A 15,000-nucleotide genomic window follows, 5' to 3' on the forward strand; every position below is an offset into this window, starting at 1 on the left:
CAAATATCATAACAAGATTCTAAAATACTTGAAATTTTACATTGTCAGAAAGACAATTTTGAGAATTTTCTTATTTCTGAAGCATATGCTTATATATTGGATATGAGAAAAAATGTACAAATCATTCTTCTGAATATTCTTTTTTGTCTGTTGACGATGCAAAGATATTAGAGATATGTAACATGAGAAGGTCGAAGCACTTGCCTAAAACAGACATAAAATGTCTTTTGTCAGTTGTTTGTGTTTAGTTACATTCCGCAGAGCTCCTTTGAGCAGTTATCTACTTAATCTACTTCATCTTTAGATGTTTAAAAAAGAAAAGTGAGCAAGAACTACTTATAGAAATGACCTAAACCATCTGTCTTTTTTTTTTTTTTTTTTAACTTCGCTCTTAGTACCTGTTAAGATCTTTCCTTATAAAGGATAAATCAATGGTATTTCTACTAGGTTTTAGTCTCTGTGTGACTAAGGTCATTATGTATTAGGCAAACAGCTATTCTCATACGATAGAGGGCTGAATTTTTTTTTTTTAAACCAAAAATAGGCCTACATTCTATTTTTGTGTGCTTGTGTGTGTAAAATATATAAATATAGACATGCATATAAACAAAAACAAATTTATATCTCCCTATGATGAAATAATTGGAGTTGAAGTGATTGCTACATCTTGGATAAAGATATAAAGTCATGTGCAGGCTGAATATGTATTCAGTATTTTATAGATATCAGGAAATCATTAATTTATAGAAATTAAGAATAGCTTTAAAAACAGCACTATGAATTCATCTGCCAAAACATGTGCTACTAATTACAGGGATTTTGATTCAGTGTTGAAATAGTTGAAGAATATATTTACCAAGCTATCAGTATGGAATGAACAGACGAGGACTGGAAGTGACAAATAGGACAAATGTCTGAGCTCGTTTCTATGAGTCCTTTTATTTATAATACAGTTTATTTTTGCTGTTATATCACTTGTTTCTCCAATGGCAGAAAATAAAAATGCAATTAGAATTTTTTGTATCAGCTGTATGAAAAATCTGTTTGTAGTACATCATTCTTAGTAGCAGTATTGAAGTGTGTTGATATTGAGATTTTTCCAATATATTTTGGAGTTCAGAGTTTTCTGAGTTCTTGAGGAAACTTGGACATAAAAACTGTTAATCATGAGAGAAACTCGTCAAGTAGAGAAAACTGAAATGTGCCAATTGGAACAGGTGAAGTTTGAGACTTGTTATTAATAAGTGCGAATTTCAGTTATGTTAAGTGCTTATGACTGTCAATAAACATTCTTCTAATGTTTAAATTCCTCTGCAACTCAACAGACTTCCTGTTTCATATTGTCTGACTCATATCTTTCCTCATATTTCTTCTTATGTACTTTAAATGTACATAAATGTACACTTTCTGAGGGGAGTTGACAGTACCTGAATGCTCCTGCTCAAGCAGGGAGAAGTTGTTTCAGGAAATGAAGCCTAAATGCAGAGGAGGAGAGCAGTATCTGAAACTAGGAGTCTTTGTGGCTAAGAGGTGATGCAGTGGGAATGCAGTCTGTGATCTGCTCTTCCAGGCAGATGGGACTGTTGACCTTCAGTGTATATGTGAGCCAGCATACTGTTTTATAATGTTGGCATAGCGCTTCATCAAAGACAGAAATCTTAAGGGCAGAAGGAATTGGATTGAAGATTAAAGTAGTTGAAAAATAGCCTAAGAATTAGGAAAAAATAAAAAATTCTTGTCTATGTTTTTCAGGTTTATATAAGAATAAAGGATGATGAATGGAATGTTTATCGAAGATATGCAGAGTTCAGAAGCTTACATCATAAATTACAGAATAAATACCAGCAAGTGAGGACTTTTAACTTTCCACCAAAAAAAGCAATTGGAAATAAGGTAATTAAATAAATTCATAGTATCAGAAAGAATTCAAGAAGTAATCTTTTCTTTGCACATGTGAAAAAGCAATGGTTATTGTTTTCCCTAAATGCCTGTTGACTGTGGTTCAGAGAATTTTGGAGAATTTTTAAAACTTTAAATTATTTTTATGGGCAGCCTAAGTATTAGAGTTGTATTTTAATTTTTTTAATTTTTTTTTTTTTAAGGGGGGAAATAATTTTGTGATTCTGTAACTCTCGATATGTATCAGTCAGGAGGCCAGGATGTCAGTGCATGGTTATATGTTTTAATGCTAATTTGACATCATTCTGTCATTAAACTGAAAAGAATAAAGAGTTTCTGAATAAGAAAAAGTAGACAGAAATATTCTGGAGGCTTAATGTTACTGAAAAGCCTGGGCTGTTTATCTATTTTAGCTACACTGAAATTACAGACAGTAAAACTGTTCATCCCTTGAAGACTTATTAAATTAGAGTAGGTTTTTCCAAAATATGTTGTTAAATTCTTGATCACCAGAACTCTAAGATGTTTAGCAGCTTTAGTAAAAGGAAAAATTCTTCACTGAAAGCTGATTTAAGTTATTCATCTTTACAGTGAATAGATTATCTGAAAACTAAATTTAACTATCTCAAGTAAAATATGAGGTATTTAAATCATGCTTATAACATTAAAGCTTCTGTACTGAACCACTGGATGATTAAATCATTTTTCATTCTTCACGGTAAGCAAATTTGTTTCATTTTGTATGAGATTTTCTCCTTTTACCTGTTTTTTTTTTTTTTTTTTTTTTGCCATCATGTCACTGAGTTCTTATATCAAATATCTGAGAAGAACCAACCAACCATAATGAACTGTTCAGTCTTCAAAGGAAAGCTGAGATAATGATTGAAATACCATTAGATCTTCATTAGATATTTGGCTTACAACCATTTTAATACTTGTGCTGCTAAAATGCCAGATTTTTTCTAATGGTATCTGTTACAACTTTTTCTATGGATTAAAAAATCACCATTGTTAACTCATATGAAGTAATTTCATATGAAGCTTCAAAAAGAAACAAGTTTTTTTTGTTGTTGTTTAAAGAAAAGCTTGCAGATTCCATAGTGGTGTTCAGGTTTGTCTGAATTTATCTGAAGATAGTAACTATGATCAAACAGATTGCCAAATGTACCATAAAAATGAATTTGGCACATTTTATGAAATGAGTAGTAATGCATGTAAACTGAAATAGTGTTATATTGATATGCAGTTTACAAAAAAAAAATAGTAGATTTCTGTACTTGGTGAAAAAGAAAGTCCAAAGAATGCATTGTTTACTGGCTACTAACCTGAAGTACTTATAAGAGTTGCTTTGCTTTTTCATGTATTAGAAGACCAACTATTCATTTCTAGTGGAGTTTTGTAATATAAACAGTTTTACTTAATTCTCTTTTTTTCTTTTAAGTGGTTGCATATTGGCCACTTCAATAAACTCTTTTGATAGTCTTTTGTCCTAATTATATGTTAATTGAATTATAACTTCAGTTACATAATTGATAAGTACAGAAGTAACAGTTGAGCAAGTCATTAAAATTTTTGTGTTGCTTTCAGTACGTTAGCTTTGGACTGAAATTCTTCCTTAATCATGTATAAACCCACAATCATTTTCTTTCATATCAGGTCTCAGAAAAATTTCCACAGCCCATTATATATGCAAATTTTTGTCCTAACAGTAGAAATTTCTGTACCAAGTTGTAGTAGATACTGCATTTAGGAATAATGTAAATGTTTGTGCACTAAGATGGACTCTGTATTGGTAACAGTTATCCAATAGATCTAGCAGAATTAGCAGTATTTGGAACATATTACACTCTAAGATTATGCAGTGGCCTTGAGAGGGCACTTCTTTCCATGGAAAAGCAAGTTGAAGTAACTGGAATGTGTTAAGTTTTAGTGTAAAGTGAATTTATTCACTTTGGAATGTCTGTCAGTCTTGGGATTGTGTAGAACTTCCGGTATAGGATGAGAGGTTTATGTAGGCTCTTGCACATTAAACTATTTGGTGATGAGCACTACTAGCTCTTTTTCTACCTTACTTTAAAAAAATAAGTTTTCATGGGCATTGTTGCTTTTTTGATATGCTGCTAAACTTCAGTTGAAGTATTTTCTTTTTTTTCCTCTCATGTTTGCTATACTATTTTTAACGGAATGCTAGCTGTCTTCCTTTATCTAGATTAATCAATATGCTCTTAAGTTAGTACCCAAAGAATGGTTTTATTGCCAAATTCTGGTAACAAGAGCATCCCTCTGTAGTTTAGGTCAGTCTATGACTTTTGTGTCCTCTACGAGTCCTCAGTATTATCAGATGCCAAAAGAGCATATTGGTAAAATAGTCCTCCACGTGTAAATGCATAGATATGGCTCTTTCATAAGTTTCAGAAAATAGTATTATGAGCTCTTGCAGCCATCCAGTCTGTACTTGAATGATATTATTCATTGCATGTCTTCAATATACTTGACTTGGAACTGTGAGCCTGGTGAAGGTGATCAGTGGCATTGAAAGAGGCTTTTGCAGTAATCGGCCTTGATACCTGCATGAAGTCTGGTGTTTAGGTATATGTCTCAGATCTAGGGAACCTCCAGGACCACAAGAGGACACTGTTCTACAGTGATCCTGAGGCATTACTGCGAAGCTGCAAAATACTAGAGCACTGACGAGAAAACTTGGCAGATCACAGTAATGTAGAAAAGTCTGGAGAACTATAAGTTTTAATTCTTATTTTTTTGTTTATTGCAGTAGAAAGAAGACCAGGTTCAAATGTAAAATTGCAGTTTTTGAGGGAAAATGAGAAAAGGAGAACAGAGAACTTAAAGGAATGAGAAAATGAAGTATTTGTTAATAGTTGTCACCAAGTAGAAAGGAACCTGAAAATAATTAACAGTTGTAAAACAAATAAACTAATATTCTTATTAATTGTTTGTTATTGTTTAAGGTATTTGTGCCTTTTACTGGTTTGATTTACCTTAAGATAGAATAATTTAATTTATATTACAGTTCATTTCCATAATCTTTCAGCAGATTAGGTATTTGAGGTTAGAAAGTAGCTTTAACACTTGAGGAAGTACAAATTTAATGCACAGAACACTGCCATTGTAATATTACCAATTTAGTCTGTTGTGAACAGAGAAGGTGAAAGAATACTGCTTTGGTCAAGTTACCTTTTTCAGTTATGAAGTATGCATGTTTGCCTTTCAGCTTGTTAAAATTATCTTCATTGTCTCAATTTAATTTGCATGTTGCAAGTTAGAATTAATGTTGCTTTGAATCAAATCAAAACAGGTAGTTACTGAAGTGGGTAAATTGGTAGGAAATAATTAACAGTAATGCATGTCAAGCTTGTATTTTCTTATTTATTCCAGTCTCCAATCTGTGTATTTTCTACTAATGATTGTTAAGTGCTGCTGCCAAGTGGTTGGCAAAATCTTTATAAGTAGTGCTTGCAAGGATAAATATTCTTCCTTCAGTTTATTCACATTTTGTGCTGAAAGAAGAAATGGTTCTTACTTTGCATGCGTAAGAAATATCACAGTGAAGTTACTCATGTTTCTGTACTTAGCTTTCCTAAACTGTAAATAATTTCAATTAAAACTTACGATTTTTAACATCGTAAAGTTCTGTAATTTTATTGTCTTGGTATGTGATTTGCAAGTATTTTTATTCAGTTATGTGTAACAAGACTGGTGATTTCTAACCTTGATTTTCTTGTGTTAAGTCTCTGCATTTTAGTTTTCCTTAGACCCTTTGGATCTTTTGAATTCACATTCCCTTTACTGTGGTTTAAGTCTTTGCTGTAACTCCTGCTCACCTGTGAGGTTCTTAATGGCCAGTGGTCTTGTTCCAGGAGCATTTCTTGGTCTAGCGAACACTGAGTTATGTGAGTTCATGAAGAGAAGCTTCACATGATTATAATGCTTCATTGCAAAAGAATCTCTGTATGCTTTATTATGGAAGCATTACTTAATGCAAGAAAATTGGGCTCAAATGAAAAAAGTTAGTTTCTGATCTTTGTTAGTGCTGTGTTGGTGACATTTCTTGAATTCTTTCAAACTAATAATTAATAATACATTAGTACTTCTTGAACCTATTATTCCCTTGTTTTTAATATTGCAGTGTCCTTAAAATCTCAGTTTCTACTTCTGCTTTGAGCAGATTAGAGCACTTAAAGAATAGATTTTGGTAACTGAATAAACATCTAATTCTACCTTTGCACATGTATTGCCCTAGTAGAGGGCATATCAAAATAGAAATGGTTCTTTTCTTCAGCTGAAGATGTGAATTTGGTGACTATTTAAGCATGTAGGAATTGGGCAGCTTTCTGCTTAGTGCTGACTTGGCTGCATGCTATACTTTGCCTTCCTTCAAAACATTAGATATCTCATATAAGAAGAAAGTGTAATGCTTGTCTGAATTTGAGTGACTTTGCCATGACTCCTTCACTGCACAGAAAGAACAATACAGAAATCTAAATAGGGTTCTCTAAGAGAATGTGTTGAGAGCAACGTCATTCATCATTGTTAGCAACTGAAGTCTGTGCTGTTTTTCTCAATAGACTGGGCACAAAACAAACACTTGTTAAATAAAGTAAATTTCAGTTACCTGTCAGTGACTGAGATAAATTATAATTTGTGTATGTAATTAAAGTTAGTCAATATGTATGTATCTTAAAAATATCTACTTGTACATTGATGTTTTTGAGTGTATATATGTACATATATGAGAATGTTAATGGTAACATCTATTGTATAGGCTAAGTTAGATTCTGGAACGTATATGGTAATTCTACAAACTCTGTTCACTGGGAAATTATTCCTGTTGCCTTTGCTTTGACAGTGCAGATGGATTCCTATAACTTCATTTCCCCTACTTGTACTACTTTGTTTTGTTGGTGTTTTTTTGTTTTTTTTTTTTTTTTAAAATCAATGTTTGATCTGTTTAACTGACTGTGGAAATGCTGTCCCTGAGGGAAACATGTCTGAGTTAGGGACAAAGGTCTCTGTGCTAATGCTCCTATGTGAATATTCCAGTACTGGATCTTCTGCTTCCTCTTTTTTGCTAGTTTTGTACTGTCTGCTCTTATCTGTGGATATGTAAGATGTGTAGTGTCTTAGTTCATAGTTAGGTCTTTAATCTTCTCTTGTGAACTTTTGGTAGGAATATTTTCCTATGGGAAAGGAAGAGGTAGCTGCTTTTGGGCTGGGCTGAGGAAATAAATGAATGAGTTGAAATGTTTAGGAAGGAAAACTTTTTTTTTGCTGGAGAATGTAATTTACTTCTCACAGGTGGCTATATACATCTAAAGTATATGGGATACCTACAGTCTTTCATTGTCTTTTCAATGCCCTTATCTTTACTGTGGATGAGCCACATTTCTTCAGGAGTCAGGAGAGAAAAATGCAAAAAATTACTTATCTTGAATTTTAGCCAAATGTTATGTTAAAAGTTTTGAGAGAGCTGAACTCTACATCGTTTTCTATTAAGGTTACTGTCATACTTAATAGAGCTATTTACCCCATTGAGAAAACACGTGTTTGCTACTAGTCAGTTGCATTTAGAACACAAGTGTAAATTTAAATTCAACATTTCTTATCCTATTCACACTGCATTGTGACCATAGACTGTTTTGCTGTTGTGATCCAGAATGAGATACTGTTGAGGTGCAGGTGAGTGCTGACAGAAACAAGGAATAAGAGCAGATTGGAGCTGCTCTTCTGTGTTTGAAACTTTCTACAGCTGTGTATGGGAAATTGGTAATCACAGCCTGAACCTCTGATTAATCAGCTGAGGCAAGTGTTGGGTCAGCTGTGGGAGCACAGGTGAGAGTAATTTAGCTGTGCTCCTGGAAGGGGTGGAGCTTGACTCCACCTCCTATAGACCTCATTTAAGGGCTGGCCACCACTAAGGCAGCATCTCTTGGAGATTGTTCCCTGGTGGAGTTTGTCTCAGCATTTCCCAGCGAAGGCATCCATATTGGTGAGTTTTTCCTCATAAATAACCTTTTGAATATCTGTTACTATCTTTGTTACCATCTTTGTATCATTCCACCTTACAAGCTGTTTCAGATCTGGAAAAGGGTTTGTGAACATACACTTTCCAAATTCATCACCAGTCTAGCGAATATTCTGGACCATCATATTTATCAAAGCACTACCTGTAATACTGGACTGACATGAAAAATCATTTCTGATGGTTTAAACAAATTCACATAATATGTTGAATGTATACTTGCAATTTTGTTTATTCCCTCAATAGTGGTACATGGACAATTAAAGAAAAATATAGAAAGAATAACTCAAAAAGAATGTCATACAGGAAAGACTTAGGGAAGGAAGCCACTTTAGGCTTGTGTGTTTTTGCATTCTGATTCAGCAAAGCATTTCAGAATATCCTAAAGTTTAAGTACATTTGACTTCAGTTGAAATCAGAAGTATTGGATATTTCTTCTTTTGTACTCTATGGAATTTAGTAGGCCACAGAAACTATACTTCATTAAATTAATTTGTCAAAGTCACGCTGTTATAGTGAGCTGTGACTTAGAAAAGAGGAGGGGGGGGAAAAAAAAGAGATTCCAGATAATGCCTTAGGGCCAGTAAACCTAATAATACTTAGGAGTAAGCTTTGATGTCCCATGTCTTTGAATAGAATTTGTAGAAAATTATGGCTCTTTGGTGTTTCAGAATTAGAATACATTTATTAAAGGGAAAAAGCTTTGGAAATATAAATCCTTAATTAAAAGTGAATAATTTGAAGTTGAGGATTGCTTTCGTTAATGCTTACTTAATATGCTGTTGGGTGATGTAATATACATGCCTGAATTCTACATTGTACTTGATTTTCAAAGTGATTGGATCTTAATTTTCAGCCCTCTTAGTGAGTTCAATTAGTACACTGAGTTATTTTCATATACTCTCCTTTTTGCAGGTTTTAGAAAAACAATTAATAATAAAAATTTGGTAGACATGCTTGTGCATTGTTTAATTAGAAAGAAATGAAAGGAGTCTGTTTCTATTGTGTTCAAACCGGGAAAGAATTCAAATTTAATTTTACACATTTATCCATATATATGTTAATTCTTTAACAGTGTTAATGTGACATTCTATAGGCATAAAAGGAGCACTACTCCTTGTGTTTATGATGTTACATTGTAAGTGGAAATCTCAGTTTGCAAAAGCCATGGAGATTAAGTTAATACAGTCCACTCTACAAATGGGTAACTTAATTAAGGTACTGTACTGACAGAAATAAAAACTTCATGAGTATTCTTAAGCTTGCAGTGACTAGAAATTTTTTGTCACTATCATGTGTGCATCAAGGCAGGCTACAGAGTATTTCAGGTTTTTAGCCTTCGGCAAGTTGAGATACAGCGGCATATTTTATGTGTGTAGGGCAGAAACAATTGTCATTGCTAGGATATAGGAAGAGGTAAATGGCCGTACTGTGTCAGACCAATGGTCTGGTCCATCCATCCAGTTTCACTGTCAGTGTCAGTAGTAGATACCTGGATCCACACAGATCCTCTGGGTTGTTAACTATAATTGTCTACAACTGAACTTTTCTGTATACAGCATTTGGAAAAAGTTTGGGTTTTTTCTTTAATTTTTTGGTCATATCACTAAGTGAAGACAGATCAGTAGGAAACCATTTTTTATATTACAGAAATTTTGTAGCAAATACTTTATTGTATTATTATAAAATAAACATAATCTTATTTGTTATATAGCTTTTTAGGGACTGCTGATAATAAACTTGGTGTACCTTTTAATTTTTTCTTCAGAAGTGGAGAAAACTGAGCATTTCAGGTCATGTGAAATGCAGGATACCTTTTCTGAAAGAAAAATTTGGCTTCACTCACTGCTCCTTATAAAATGTCTTTACATGCAGGCATTATTTAAAAAACAGTAATGAGAATCAATAGCAGGTCCTATTAGAGGATATCTAAATGAAATTTCTGTTAAAGGAATCTGGCCTTCTGAGTAGGAGATGCATTATAACTAATATTTTGTTAGTAATTGCTGCAACATAGGCTAATGGAAAAATTGGTCTCAATTTCGTGGATTGTTTTGCTAGAACCTTCTGAATAAAAGTAAAGAGTAGACTGACATACACTTAGACTAAGGAGAAAATAGAAATTAAATTTTACTGCTTTGACAGGTGAGCAAAGATATAAGCTTGGGAGTAATGCTGTAGGCTGCAGTTTTTTATTTATATTTTTTAATGGACAGTTGATTCTTAACCAGTTGACAAATAGACATGTAGTGAGTATTTATGCTTTTTAATAATAAAATATTTAGGTGAGCCTGGATTTTGTTAGCATAGCATTACCAATTGAATTACTTCAAATTACTTCTCTAAAAGGATTGCTTTCTTTCTGGGATCAGTAAAATGAAGCCACAGGTAGAGTTGGAAATGAGTCAGCTGTTTTGGTAAGAGAAATCCAGAGTAATGATTACAGTCATGCAGGAAACCTTTCTTTAATGAGAAATAGATTTCAAAGGTCACAGTTCTTTTACTTATTCTTTGTATCTTGAATTCCTGTTTGTTCCACTGAGTGAGAAATTATGGGAAATCACGCAGTGGGATAGTAATGTCTGTTAATTCTGTGCATCCTATGCTCGTGTTTTGTCATGTAACGCTTGAAGATGATGTATTTTGACATAATAGACATGAAATGATGGGAGTAGATCAGCAATTGATTATTTAGCTCCCATTCTAGCTCTGATTTCCAGCTTAATTTAGAGGTGTACAACTTGTAAACAAAGCGTGTTATTTTTAAGGACTGATTGACCAAAGCAGTGAAAAAAAAATATTAAGGTACACCGAAATAGTCTGAGTTTATTTCTGCATTTACAGGTTTTTCTATAATAGCGCTGTTAGGTTTATTTAGGAAAGGATTCTAGGTGTGATATTGCATAGTCTGTATTTACTTTTATTTTAATTGAGTTGAGTTGAACTCTGAACTATGTTTTTTTGCTTTGTTGTTTTTCTTTTTTACCCTTGCTCTAACAATAGGTTAGTTAAATGATAACTGGTATCTAGAGCCTCAGAAATAGCGTATTTTATTTTGTTTGCAGTAGCACCAAACTAAAATGTGTTTTGTCTGTCCCTAAATTGTGCAGGTAACCATGGCAATCATGCCATTTTCAATAGTTGATGGGAGATGTTTGAATCACCTTAAGTGAGCTTCCCACTTATAATGAAGAATATCAGTGTTTTGCCATCTGCTACATAATAGCAGTCTATTGAAAGACCAGCAATTGTGTGAAACAATTTCAACTGCAGGCTGGAGTAAACTTGGCCAGTAATGATGCTTTGCAAGACATGGTAATGTTAAGTTTGGTATGTCAGGTTCTGCTTCTTGGTTTTATAGCTTAAAATCTTTTAACATCTTTTGACAGTCTGTAAGATTTCTATTATGTATTCTTCTAAGAAATTTGTAGTTTGGTACTGGTATGTTGTAGGCAGAAACTTGGCAAATTCTCTGTCAAAAACAATTTCATAAAATATTATGGGAGATATAAATACCAAATTTAACAAGAATGATGTAATTTCCCAGATGTGCTTTAATGCTTCTGCAATCTGAAACTATTTCGGTTGTTAACTGAAATTTTGTGAACTGTTAATGTAAAAATATATGCTGTTGAACTGTGGGCTAGGAAAAAATAATTTGTGAGAGTAGTTGTACAGAACCCATAGCAGTTTTATTTTTCATAAAATATGCCTGCAAATTGAGTGTGTATGCTGGATCTCTTTTAACAACATGCCTATAGACTTATGTCAGAATCTGTCCATATTTTTTGTAGAAATGAGTCACTGTTAGTTTCTGGATGCTGTCATGGGTTGTAATTCAAGTGGCACTGAATATATGAGGCTTTCTCTTCGGCCAGAATAGAGCTACCTTTCAGAAAGGCTGTAAGTCAGATTTAGCGTCTTTACCAAGAGCAGTAGTAGCCATCCATAGAGTTTGTCTCACCTGGAAAGAAATATCAGATCTTAAAATAAGAGCTTCTGTCTGCTTTGAACACCCTTTTGGCCATGTAGTTCTGTGGGTTTAAGGATTGAGGCTCATCACGGACAGACTAGGAGGTGTGGAATAGTTAAATTTCTTCAAGCTTGGAGGGAACATTTGGTTTATCGCCAGACCCGTTTAGCAGAACTGAAAGAGCCAGTTAGCCTTGCTTTTTGTTTGTTTGGTTTTTTTTTTTTTTGCTTTAAAATTACTGAGATTGTAGTCAGTTGTTCAGAAGAATGTGCTTAAAAATGAGCCATCCCAAAGTGGTTATGGAAGGTTCCATTATGTTTTACATTGAAATGAAGAAAGCTTATGGTAGAGTGTATATATATATATGTATATATATATTTTAGTAATTTCAAGTGATATATAATTTGTGTTCTATAAACAGTTACAGCTCCTGGAGGTATAGGATCTAAATATGTATAAAGATGATTCTAGTGCCTTTTTTGGTATGTACTTTTAGAGGAAAAGAAAAAATTCTGCAGTTACTCAAGTATTTATTCTTGTAATCTGTTCTTTGACTCCTCTTAGTGATGTCTCAGAAAAAAACAAAACACAACATATGTGGCAAAGGCAGGTAAAATTCATATAACTTTTTTGCAATTAAAAAGACTTCTTGAGGCGTTTATGAGACAAAGAAAAGGCTTTTCATAATGTAACTGGTTAAATGCTTAGCTTGATGATTCAAGAAGTTCTTCTTTCTTCTCGTTGTTAATGACAAGACCTACTATTTATTCATCCTATGAATTCCATTTCTTCTATATATTTCTCCTGAATTTCAAATCTTTTTAGTAGTAATCATACTTATTTGTGAGAGCAACTCACCTTTTTAACCATATTAGTAACCACTGGCAGTGAGGCAATGCTTTCTTTTGTTTAGTACTGGTACTTTTTCTTCTTGTGCATGTATGTACTTTCTTAAATATTAAAAAAAATGTTTAACCTTTAATGCTGTGAAATGCTAGAGATTTTGTGAAGGTAAATGTGGTTGTAATTTGAAAAAAAATGACTTTGTTTCCAGATTACAGGGAGATCAGGAATATGTAAATCTGTATTTTGAATCTTAGGGACAGATTTTTTGTTTGTTTGTTTTCTTATGTAAACAGATATGCATGTTTTGACAGGTAAAATTATGTACAATGGCCAAAGTAACACTCAGAAACTATTTTTACTTTACTAATAAGTCTGAATCAGAATCTTTTAACTATTGCTTGTAAAAATGTCCTTTGTTAGTAGGTACACAGAATACTAACTTGTCAATTGTAGATAATTGGGTCCAGTGGGTTTTATTTACCAACTGCTTTATTTACCAGTTTGTGACAAGAATATTTTGTTACTGCTTTAACTAGCAGTAACAATGTCAAAATAATTTCTGAGTAATATTTTCTGCTGTTGTGAAACATGTCATGACGAAGCATGGACTTGCATCTACATTGTTCTGACACTGGATTACATTGCTTCTTATGAGGAAAGTGGGCTTGGTAAAGAAGGTTATGGTAGAGATTGCTCAGTGCTTATTTTGGAGGTTAAACTTAGATCAGGCTAAAAGCACTTTTAACCATGTCAAGGTTGAGTTTAGCTCCTGTGATTTTTTTTTTTTTTTTTTCAGTATTTCAAATGAAGAAATGGCAGAAAAAACTTATGAGCACTCATAGGATCAATTGTAAATAGCAAAAATGCATTTGCCAAGCATCTTCCTTCTAGTAGTTTAACTAGAAGACTTTTTGCAGATATTTGTAATTAGTGTGATGTTTTACATTGACATGAGCAATGAAAAGTACCTGCATTCAGCATTTTGCTTGTGTTTATAACAGAGGAAGTGGTCCTGCCTTTGAGAGGAATGTGCTTGTTTAAATGCATGTGCAGTAAGTGGGTGGGATTAAAGAAGAAAGCAGATTCTGAGTAAGAACAAATTTTAACTTAATTAAAATGATTTCCTCACAAATACTGTTGTTGAGGATTTGTGACCAAAAAGCCCTAAGATTTAAAAGACTGCTACTGATAGTGTTAATTTAAAAAATAAAAGTTAAAAAGTTTGGGGGACTTGGTATAAGAAATTGGTTGAAAAACTGCAGAGGGTGGTGATCAATGGTTCTGTGTCCGGGTGGAGGCTGGTAATGAGTGGTGTCCTCCAGGGATCTGTCTTGGGTCCAGTGCTCTTTAACATCTTTATCAATGACATCAATGATGGAATTGAGTGCACCCTCAGCAAGTTTGCTGATGACACCAAGCTGAGTGGTGCGGTTGACATGGAGGAAGGAAGGGATGCCATTCAGAGGGACCTTGATAAACTTAGAAGGTAGGCCTGGGTGAACCTAATGAGGTTCAACATAGCAAAGTGCAAGGTTTTGCTCTTGGGGTGGAAGAACTCCAGGTACCTGTACGGACTGGGAGGAGTTGTCCTTGAGAGTAGCTCAGCAGAGAAGGACCTGGGGGTCCTCTTGGATGAGAAACTTAACATGAGCCAGCAATGTGCTCTTGTAGCTTGGAAAGCAAATGGGATCCTGGGCTCCAGCGGGGATAGGGAAGTGATTGTCCCTCTCTACTCTGCTCTCGTGAGGCCCCATCTGGAGTACTGTGTCCAGGTATGGAGCCCTCAGTACAAGAAAGACAGCTGTTGGAAAGGGTCCAGAGAAGGGCCATGAAGGTGATCAGGAGCCTGAAGCACCTGCCCTATTAGGACAGGCTGAGGGAGCTGGGCTTCTTCAGCCTGGAGAAAAGGCGGGTTGACCTCATTGCAGCCTTTCAGTACCTGAGGGGAACCTATAAATCAGGAGGGGAATAAACTCTTTGTAAGGGCTGATAGTAGCAGGACAAGGGGAAATGATTTTTTGTTGAAAGAAGGAAGACTTAGGTTGGATGTTAGGGGGAAGTTCTGTACTAGGAGAGTGGTGAGGTCCTGGAACAGGCTGCCTGGGGAGGTTGTGGATGCCCTGTTCCTGGAGGTGTTCAAGGCCAGATTGGATGGGGCCCTGGGCAACCTGATGTAGTAAACGTGGAAGTTTGGTGGCCCTGGCAGGCAGGGGGGTTGGAGCTTCATGATCCTTGAGGTCCC

At 34.4% G+C, this 15,000-nt stretch overlaps 1 protein-coding gene across 3 annotated transcripts in view; it reads left to right on the forward strand.

Moving 5' to 3' along the window:
* SNX29 (sorting nexin 29) overlaps positions 1-15,000 on the forward strand; it is an 83,605-nt gene that overhangs the window by 42,173 nt on the left and 26,432 nt on the right. For all 3 annotated transcript variants that reach the window (XM_015876438.2, XM_015876436.2, XM_015876437.2), the window contains one exon: positions 1,753-1,893. In XM_015876438.2, coding sequence (XP_015731924.1) covers positions 1,753-1,893 — 141 coding nt within the window. The remainder of the gene's footprint in view (positions 1-1,752; positions 1,894-15,000) is intronic.

This window comes from Coturnix japonica, chromosome 14 (genome assembly GCF_001577835.2).
Source record: "Coturnix japonica isolate 7356 chromosome 14, Coturnix japonica 2.1, whole genome shotgun sequence".
NCBI lineage: Eukaryota > Metazoa > Chordata > Aves > Galliformes > Phasianidae > Coturnix > Coturnix japonica.